Source organism: Aethalodelphis obliquidens, unplaced genomic scaffold (assembly GCF_003676395.1).
Source record: "Aethalodelphis obliquidens isolate GAN/ISIS:26980383/991018 unplaced genomic scaffold, ASM367639v1 scaffold5, whole genome shotgun sequence".
In the NCBI taxonomy this organism is placed as follows: Eukaryota; Metazoa; Chordata; class Mammalia; order Artiodactyla; family Delphinidae; genus Aethalodelphis; species Aethalodelphis obliquidens.
This window is the reverse complement of record NW_020837949.1, coordinates 36,446,809-36,457,248: the sequence shown is the minus strand read 5'-3', so window position 1 is coordinate 36,457,248 and position 10,440 is coordinate 36,446,809. Positions and strand designations below refer to the sequence as shown.

The 10,440-nt window shown below is 37.5% G+C and overlaps 1 protein-coding gene and 1 non-coding gene across 3 annotated transcripts in view; one reads left to right on the top strand and one right to left on the bottom strand.

Annotated features, from left to right (window-relative positions):
* Positions 1-10,440, top strand: part of IFRD1 (interferon related developmental regulator 1) — a 48,809-nt gene that overhangs the window by 33,399 nt on the left and 4,970 nt on the right. For both annotated transcript variants that reach the window (XM_027102155.1, XM_027102154.1), the window contains exons 6-8: positions 1,404-1,454; positions 1,537-1,715; positions 1,805-1,913. In XM_027102155.1, coding sequence (XP_026957956.1) covers positions 1,404-1,454; positions 1,537-1,715; positions 1,805-1,913 — 339 coding nt within the window. The remainder of the gene's footprint in view (positions 1-1,403; positions 1,455-1,536; positions 1,716-1,804; positions 1,914-10,440) is intronic.
* On the bottom strand, positions 6,655-6,761 carry LOC113618618 (U6 spliceosomal RNA). The gene has a single exon (XR_003432054.1). It is a non-coding gene; the product is annotated as a U6 spliceosomal RNA (small nuclear RNA).

The following is a 10,440-nucleotide window of genomic DNA, read 5'->3' as shown; positions in this document are numbered from 1 at the left end:
GAGAAGGGATGATAGATTGAAATTTTTCTTTACTAAGAATAATGCATAGGCTACTTTTGAATTTTAACAATGTCCAATTTTTACCAGGATAAACTAATGAAAATAAAACAGTGACACCAAGCAGATTAATATTACAAGTGTCCTCATATTACTGGAACAGAACTAGCTGAAACCTGGGCATATGAATGATGACTTTAAAGACTTAAGCTTTAAGCTTTAATGGTACTTGGAACAACATGAGGGAATTTTAGTAATAACGTATGGGGAAAAGGGAAATGAAGAATAATAAAGCCTTACGAATTTCAAATTCTGTTTTTTTTTTTTTTTTTTTTTTTGCGGTATGCGGGCCTCTCACTGTTGGGGCCCCTCCCGCTGCGGAGCACAGGCTCTGGACGCGCAGGCTCAGCGGCCATGGCTCATGGGCCCAGCCGCTCTGCGGCATGTGGGACCCTCCCGGACCGGGGCACGAATCCGTGTCTCCTGCATTGGCAGGCGGACTCTCAACCACTGCGCCACCAGGGAAGCCCTCAGATTCTGTTTTTATATGATTAATTTGTTAGAACAGTGTTCTGAGAATTCATGGCTCCTATTTATGTTGCAGGTAGATTGTATATAGATATTCTGATTCTGTTTTATTAAGTAAGATTACCTTGGGGAGCTTCCCTGGTGGCGCAGCTGTTGAGAGTCCGCTTGCCGATGCAGGGGACACAGGTTCATGCCCCGGTCTGGGAAGATCCCACATGCCGCGGAGCCGCTGGGCCCATGAGCCATGGCCGCTGAGCCTGCGCGTCCGGAGCCTATGCTCCGCAGCGAGAGAGGCCACAACAGTGAGAGGCCCTCGTAAAAAGAAAAAAAAAAAAAAGATTACCTTGGTAATCTTGGACTGTGTACTCACTCGTTTAGCATCCCCCCCCCCCAAAATAAACAATTATAGGATTCCCAACCTCTTTTCAACATATTCCAAAATAAGTAAAATCTGAGTTAATGAGATCCTTCTTTAAGTCGGAAGTTTGAGGACAGCTATTTAAATTTTTTGAGATTTGTGTTTTAAAGGTTTTTAATAGAGTAGGTTTCTTTATCTCAAATGTCCACACTTCATCTCTGTCTTTGAGTTGAAGTTTGAAATGATCTGCTAGATTAATGAAGGAAAATCTGAGAGAAATGGAGTAACTTTCCTAAAGTCATACTCTGAGTTTAGTAGCAGACCTTAGTGGCTTTTAGCCAAAATCCACTTCCCTTAACTTTTGACCTTATATTCTTTCTTTCTTTTTAATACTGTACTTGGGACCTAATGTAGTTATGTGGTTGAGAAATTTTTCACATTGAATTATAAAAGCAGGAAGATGTAGAATTAATAAGAAAATGGCAAACATTAATGTCTGTTTTTGTTTTGCTTTTTTTAGTGTGCAACTTGCTTTGCTGTTTGCTGTTTTATTGCCACAGATGACATTACTGTAAGTAGACAACCTTTTGAATCCAGTTGTTTGCACATTTCTCATTTAAGGTGGTATCTTATTTCCTGTTTTTATGCATTAGGAGCTGTATTCAACTCTGCAGTGTTTGGAAAATATCTTCACCAAGTCCTATCTCAAAGAGAACGACACTAATGTTGTCTGCAGCACCCCTACTACAGCGCTTCATATCAGCTCACTTCTCGTGTGGACATTATTACTGACCATATGCCCAATCAATGAAGTGAAGAAAAAGCTTGAGGTGTATGTATTTTTAGTTTCTTACTTTATAAAATCAACATTTATTGACATAATCGGTTGTGTTCACATAATAATGACTGACTATTTTCTAGGCATTTCCATAAACTTCCAAGCCTCCTCTCTTCTGATGATGTAAACATGAGAATAGCTGCTGGTGAATCTCTGGCACTTCTGTTTGAATTGGCCAGAGGAATAGAGAGTGTAAGTATCTGATAGGTGAAACAAAAAGCTTGCATCACAAGGACCATTATTCCATCATAATCCTCACAATTAAGAAGTGGATTGTAACTTTAGAGCATGGCCCACTGAGAACCTAGTGATCGATCGTTCTGCTTCTTGGCAGTGGTGATGTAATACTTTTAAGAGCATAAATCAATAGGGGTTGGTAGAGCAATATTTAAGTGTAGTTCATTATATTTGATTGTTGCTGCCTACAGAACTGAAGTTTAGGTACACTCTTATTACTCATGGAGAGAGTTGTCCCGTATAATCTTTTGGATCTGCTAGGATTTCTCAGACATCAGACACATTAAGGTAATTCATGCATGGATGCTTTATAATAAATGTTGGACAAATGGATGAAATATTAGGTCAACATAGGTTTGGGATTAAGTCAGATGAGTTTAGTACTGTTAGGTTTAACTTTTAAGCCAAAGATGGAAATAAACATAGCCCATTACTCTGGGACATGTGCTTTGCAGTTCTCTACCACTGTCGACTCATAGTTGTTTTTTTTTTTAAACCACAGTTTGGCTTTTCAAGGTATTTGAGTTTGTGATAGGTGACCAATAGGTGATCCACCATCCTGATGGTATTCCAAGTTTAGCACTGAAAAGTCCTGTGTTCTAGGAAACCCTTTGTCTTAGGCTGTATGGGACATTTGGTCACCCTGGTTTGTGACCTCTGTTGTGAATCTTGGGTTACTTACTAGCTGTTTCTTAATTTAAGGAGAAAGACTATTTCTGGAATGAAACTTTGTCTGCAATTAAAGAAGTTATTTAACAGTGGATAATTCTAAATAAGATTAATACGTGTTCTGGGTTGCCTTGCTTATTCACATTCCATTCTAGGCCTGTGTTTCGTTGCCCCCCACATCCCTCCTTACTTTGAAAGAGAGCAGGTACGAGGTAAAAGTAAGTTATTAATGCTGTCAGTAGCTAATGAGTCTCCTTATGTGAGAAATTAGAAGACTGAAGTTTAGCAATCCATTTAATTTTATTGAGCTACTTAATGGCTCCTTAACCTCAAGGCACAGAAGCCAGATGTCCCCATTTTTAATCTTGTATTCCTCTACTGACTAGAAATGGTAAATTCTTTTCTTTTTCCTTTGAAATGCATCTTAAAAGTGAACTAGTGATGCAGTTTAAAGTATATGTGTTGATTTGTTTAAATTTGCATAAATGTAAATATATTATTACCTGCATATCTTACATTATCTGACTTAATAAATAATATGTGATAGCCAGGAGAACTCATCCAGATGTATTTAATTTGACTGAAGTCCTTGTCAAAGACAAAAATGAACTGGGTTATAAAACAACCTAGTGTTTTGTTTGCTTTTTTTTTTTTTTTTTTTTTGCACTAGGAATTTTATTTTGAATTTTTTGAGGAACATCCATACTATTTTCCAAAGTACCTGCACCAATTTACATTCCCAATAACAGTGCACAAGTGTTCCCTTTTCTCCACATCCTCACCAGTATTTGTTATCTCTTGTCTTTCTGATGATAGCTATCCTAATAGGTTTGAGGTGATTCCTCATTGTGATTTTTTTTCTAACATCTTTATTAGAGTATAATTGCTTTACAATGTTGTATCAGTTTCTGCTTTATAACAAAGTGAATCAGTTATACATATACATATGTCCCCATATCTCTTCCCTCTTGTGTCTCCCTCCCTCCCACCCTCCCTATTCCACCCCTCTAGGTGGTCACAAACCACCGAGCTGATCTCCCTGTGCTATGCGGCTGCTTCCCACTAGCTATCTATTTTACGTTTGGTAGTGTATATGTGTCTATGCCACTCTGTCACTTTGTCCCAGCATACCCTTCCCCCTCCCTGTACCCTCAAGCCCATTCTCTAGTAGGTCTGCATCTTTACTCCTGTCTTGCCCCTAGGTTCTTTGGACCATTTTCTTTTTTTTTCTTCTTTTTTTTTAGATTCCATATATATGTGTTAGCATACGGTATTTGTTTTTCTCTTTCTGACTTACATCACTCTATGACAGTCTCTAGGTCCATCCACCTCACTACAAATAACTCCGTTTCGTTCCTTTTTATGGCTGAGTAATATTCCATTGTGTATATGTACCACATCTTCTTTATCCAGTCATCTGTTGATGGACACTTAGGTTGCTTCCATGTCCTGGCTATTGTAAATAGAGCTGCAATGAACATTTTGGTACCTGACTCTTTTTGAATTATGGTTTTCTCAGGGTATATGCCCAGTAGTGGGATTGCAGGGTCATATGGTAGTTCTATTTTTAGTTTTTTAAGGAACCTCCATACTGTTCTCCATAGCGACTGTATCAATTTACATTCCCACCAACAGTGCAAGAGGGTTCCCTTTTCTTCACAGCATCTCCAGCATTTATTGTTTGTAGATTTTTTGATGATGGGCATTCAGACCGGTGTGAGACGATATCTCATTGTAGCTTTGATTTGAATTTCTCTAATGATTAATGGTGTTGAGCATTCTTTCATGTGTTTGTTGGCAGTCTGTATATCTTCTTTGGAGAAATGTCTATTTAGGTCTGCCCATTTTTGGATTGGGTTGTTTGTTTTCTTGATATTGAGCTGCATGAATTGCTTGTATGTTTTGGAGATTAATCCTTTGTCAGTTGCTTCATTTGCAAATATTTTCTCCCATCCTGAAGATTGTCTTTTCATCTTGTTTATGGTTTCCTTTGCTGTGCAAAAGCTTTGAGGTTTCATTAGGTCCCATTTGTTTATTTTTGTTTCTATTTCCATTTCTCTAAGAGGTAGGTCAAAAAGGATCTTGCTGTGATTTATGTCATAGAGTGTTCTGCCTATGTTTTCCTCTAAGAGTTTGATGGTATCTGGACTTACATGTAGGTCTTTAATCCATTTTGAGTTTATTTCTGTGTATGGTGTTAGGGAGTGTTCTAATTTCATTCTTTTACATGTAGCTGTCCAATTTTCCCAGCACCACTTATTGGAGAGGCTGTCTTTTCTCCTTTGTATAGTCTTGGCTTCTTTATCAAAGATAAGGTGACCATATGTGCGTGGGTTTATCTCTGGGCTTTCTATCCTGTTCCATTGATCTATATTTCTGTTTTCTGCCAGTACCATACTGTCTTGTTTAACTGTAGCTTAGTAGTATAGTCTGAAGTCAGGGAGCCTGATTCCTCCAGCTCCGTTTTTCTTTCTCAAGGTCTTTTGTGTTTCCATACAAATTGTGAAATTTTTTGTTCTAGTTCTGTGAAAAATGCCAGTGGTAGTTTGATAGGGATTTTACTGAATCTGTAGATTTCTTTGGGAAGTATAGTCATTTTCACAATGTTGATTCTTCCAATCCAAGAACATGGTGTATCTCTCCATCTATTTGTATCACCTTTAATTTCTTTGAACAGTGTCTTATAATTTTCTGCATACAGGTCTTTTGTCTCCTTAGGTAGGTTTATTCCTAGATATTTTATTCTTTTTGTTGCAATGGTAAATGGGAGTGTTTTCTTAATTTTACTTTCAGATTTTTCATCATTAGTGTATAGGAATGCAAGAGATTTCTGTGCATTAATTTTATATCCTGCTACTTTACCAAATTCATTGATTAGCTCTAGTAGTTTTCTGGTAGCATCTTTAGGATTCTCTGTATATAGTGTCATGTCATCTGCAAACAGTGACAGCTTTATTTCTTCTTTTCCGATTTGGATTTTATTTCCTTTATTTCTTTTTCTTCTCTGATTGCTGTGGCTAAAACTTCCAAAACTATGTTGAATAATAGTGGTGAGAGTGGGCAACCTTGTTTTGTTCCTGATCTTAGTGGAAATGGTTTCGGTTTTTCACCATTGAGGATGATACTGGCTGTGGGTTTGTCATATATGGCCTTTATTATGTTGAGGAAAGTTCCCTCTGTGCCTATTTTATGGAGGATTTTTATCATAAATCGGTGTTGAATTTTGTCGAAAGCTTTCTCTGCATCTATTGAGATGATCATATGGTTTTTCTCCTTCAAGTTGTTAATACGGTGTATCACATTGATTGATTTGCATATATTGAAGAATTCTTGCACTCCTGGGATAAACCCCACTTGATCATAGTGTATGATCCTTTTAATGTGCTGTTGGATTCTGTTTGCTAGTATTTTGTTGAGGATTTTTGCATCTATGTTCATCAGTGATATTGGCCTGTAGTTTTCTTTCTTTGTGACATCCTTGTCTGGTTTTGGTATCAGGGTGATGGTGGCCTCTTAGAATGAGTTTGGGAGTGTTCCTCCCTCTGCTTTATTTTGGAAGAGTTTGAGAAGCATAGGTGTTAGCTCTTCTCTAAATGTTTTATAGATTTCGCCTTTGAAGCCATCGGGTTCTGAGCTTTCGTTTGTTGGAAGATTTTTCATCACAGTCTCAACTTCAGTGCTTGTGATTGGTCTGTTTTATATTTTCTATTTCTTCCTGGTTCAGTCTTGGAAGGTTGTGATTTTCTAAGAATTTGTCCATTTCTTCCAGGTTGTCCATTTTATCGGCATGTAGTTGCTTGTAGTAATCTCTCATGATCCTTTGTATTTCTGCAGTGTCAGTTGTTACCTCTCCTTTTTCATTTCTAATTCTATTGATTTGAGTCTTCTCCCTTTTTTTCTTGTTGAGTCTGGCTAATGGTTTATCAATTTTGTTTATCTTCTCAAAGAACCAGCTTTTAGTTTTATTGATCTTTGCTATCGTTTCCTTCATTTTTTTCCATTTGTTTCTGATCTGATCTTTATGATTTAAAATATGGAATGCTTCACGAATTTGCATGTCATCCTTGTGCAGGGGCCATGCTAATCTTCTCTGTATCGTTCCAATTTTAGTGTATATGCTGCCGAAACGAGCACTCTTTGCTATTTTTGTTAAGTTTTTTGAAAGGAGGGGAGTGTCTGCTGGTGGGTTAGTGTGGTTACAAGGTGTTCAAAAAAATTAGTTAAACCATAGGTTGATTTAAATTAGGTTTTTGTAGCACAAGTGTGGCATCAAATTATTCAGAGCCTTTTGCTAACATTAATTATTTTGTGTTATTATTAACCTGGAAATCTAACTATGTGATGAAATCAGCCTGGGAGACTTAGTAAAAATCTCTCTGAAGAGCTGGCTTTTAGGTTGGGTTTTAAAGAATGAGTTGGTGAAATATTAATAATAGCTATTTGTTCAAAGTTGATATGAAGAATTAGTAATCCTTCGTTTGTGAGAGCTCCCTTAGTTTACTTTGTGTGTCTGCCATGTAACCAAGCAGGTAAAGAGTGTAATTAGGAGCTGCTGTGCCTGGGTTCAAATTTTGTCTTCCACCCTTATTACCTGATGATGTTGGGCAACTTCTGTATGCCTCAGTATCCATATCTTTACAATGGAGATAGTAATCGTCACTACCTAATATGGTTCTTGGGAACACATGCCAAGTACAGTGTAAGTGGTAGCAGTTCCTGCACTATTAACTGAATCATGTATTACCTCCCTCTTACTAGTACTCTAGTAGTGGCCGTTTAGGAGGTCTCTAGGGTAACTTAAACTAAGACAAGGACTATTTAGTGAGTGGAATTATAGGTCTGAGATCCATGTGATATGCTGATTCAGGGAAATATATCAAAATGTAGTATAGTCAAACCTTCCCTAATTTTCCCTGCTCTATCCCCCACCTAAGCTGACAGGGGAAGTGCTTCAGGACAGAGAGACAGAGCAGAAACAAAGAAAAGAAAATTTGAAGACTCACAACACACTCCCCAGGCCCTAAATCACTTAGATTTTATATTTCCAGAAAGGACAACCCCACGTGCTTCTCATTTCTTGCCTTTGTTTATAGGATAACTGACTCATGTAAAAATGTCTCCATACCCTGATGGAGACATTCTGCCTCAATTAGCAGGGAATGAAAAGAATAAAAGTCTTTGTAGTTGCGTAGAGTCAGATAAAACCATTCTAGAAATAGTAGTCATCACTTTGCAGTGAAGTGGGGAGACATCAAATTCTGTGTTAATGTTAGGTTTCCCTGTTAGGATTATTTTTTAACACATAGGACAGCTGTGCAAGATCCAGCTTATTTCATTTTGTTTACAGTCAGTGCTCCAGTAACTTCTGTATAGAAATAGTAGTTTGGGGGGTGATTTTTGTGACCTTAAGCATCTCATCCTGTGTATTTAAACTCTTCTAAAAGTTTTCTGTGGTTTCATTTCATTCTAATGCCACTCAGCCTTTGAAACCATTTAACTTATAGTCATTTTAGTATGAAATAATTATCTTTAGCTGACCTGTTTGAAGCATTTATATTGTTATACTGAAACAGGCTATATCATAAAAGAGCTGTAGCATAATGGATGTTTATGTACTGTGTTTTATATATTTTTAGAATATATAAATATATTTTACTTAGGCCTTAAATAAACCTGTGAGATGTGGGTTGTATTAACTATCCCCTTTTTATATCAGAGGACCTGAGACACAGATTGCTAATGTAATTATGCCCAAGGTTATATATGTCTAAGTAATGGATGTTTGTGATTCAAACATAGATGTTCTGACTGCAAAACCTGTTTTGTGTGACAATAAACTTCCTCATATAGCTGTAATTACTACACTGATTTTTTAAAAGTCCAATTCTATGTAAATTCCTCTAAATCTAGAATACTGATGTAATAGTTCATGCTTCATAATTTATTGGGCAAATTTATATTTCCTGTCTTATTTAATCCTTAAAACTATCATGTGGTGGGAGGGTGGTGGATATTTTCATTTTACAGGTGATGAAACATATTTGTAATTTTTAAAACTTGGTGTAGTGAGTAGTAGGCTTGAGGTTCTGATCTAGGACTTTTGACCCCGTTGTGTGGCAATGACTATGCAATTTTCTTTTCATTATTGATAAGAGTTAGGTATTTGTCCCTCTAGGAGCCCATTTTTCATTTGTTCCTGAGTGTGAAGTTTTACTATGCAGTTATCCCAAGCTTCAGTAAATTGGCTTTTGGATGCTGTTTATGGACTATTTTTGTTATATTTTATGTTTTCTTTCTTTTTAAAGCACAGGCACTTTATGGAGACATTTCCCTACAGTACTTAATATTTATTTTCACAAGTACTATATTCAACTCAATGGTTCAGACTCTGTAAACTAGATTGAGTTTTATTGATTGCTAAGATTATTTACCATGGAGTTTCTCAACTTCAGCACTGTTGATATGTTGGGCTGGATAATTTTTGTTGTTGGAGGGGGTGCTGTCTTGTACATTTCAGGATGTTTAGCAGCTTCCCTAGCTTCTACTCATTAGAGGCCAGTAGCACCCCCTGGCAGATGATGATAACCAAAAATGTCTTTAGACATGGCCAGATGTATGCTGGGAGGTAAGATTGTTGAGACCACTAGCAGTAGTTCCCGGTTCTTAGAACAAATTAAGGTAATGCATAAAGTCTTGTTAATTTTTGGTGTATTCTCCCATATATATATTTTTAAATCTTCCATAAATTTTATTTTTGAGAATAATACAAAAGAACAAGTAGTCAATGAAATGAGTAGAGAACTTCCAGTCCTTGAAATGTATTTGTTTCTAGCAGTAAAATGATTCCCGTTTTTTTATGATGGAATCAAATTTATTGGAATTTAAATATACAGATCAAAGTATCATTGGACTGTTTTAATCACATCTTATCAGCTTTGGTACCTGCTTTTCTAGATGAAAATCTTCTTGACAGGTGTTATTTCCAGCTAACTCAGACATAGGAAGTTGAATCAGAACATTTGAAGAAAACATTGGTTAGAACAGTTAAGAATATACAATCTCTAAAATACTGACAATGAGAAAATACTTTAAATTAAGAATATCTGGGGCTTCCCTGGTCATAGTGGTTAAGAATCTGCCTGCCAATGCAGGGGACATGGGTTCGAGCCACAACTACTGAGCCTGCGCACCTAGAGCCTGTGCTCCACAACAAGAGAAGCCACCGCAACGAGAAGCCCGGGCACTGCAACAAAGAGTAGCCCCTGCTCGCCGCAACTAGAGAAAACCTGCGCACAGCAACGAAGACCTAACGCAGCCAAAAATAAATAAATAAATTTAAAAAAACAAAAGAATGTGTTAATTTCAAGCTTATTTTCCATGAGTGTAATAATTTTTTTCATTTTAGACGTTAAAAGAAATTATATTTTTTGAGATTGAACAATTATGTATACAGTGTGAAGAATGCCTAGAATAAGAGCTGCTTATTTTATGTTTTTATCTTTGGCTGCGCTGGGTCTTTGTTGCTGCATGTGGGCTTTCTCTAGTTTCGGCGAGCGGGGGCTCCTCTTCGTTGTGGTGCACGGGCTTCTCATTGCGGTGGCTTCTCTTGTTGAGGAGCATGAACTGTAGGTGCACGGGCTTTAGTAGGTGCAGCATACGGGCTCAGTAGTTGTGGCATGCGGGCCCTAGAGCGCACGGGCTCTAGGGTGTGCGGGCTTCAGTAGTTGTGGTGTGCACGCTCAGTAGTTATGGCTCTCGGGCTCTAGAGCGCAGGCTCAGTAGTTGTGGCGCATGGGCTTAGTTGCTCCATGGC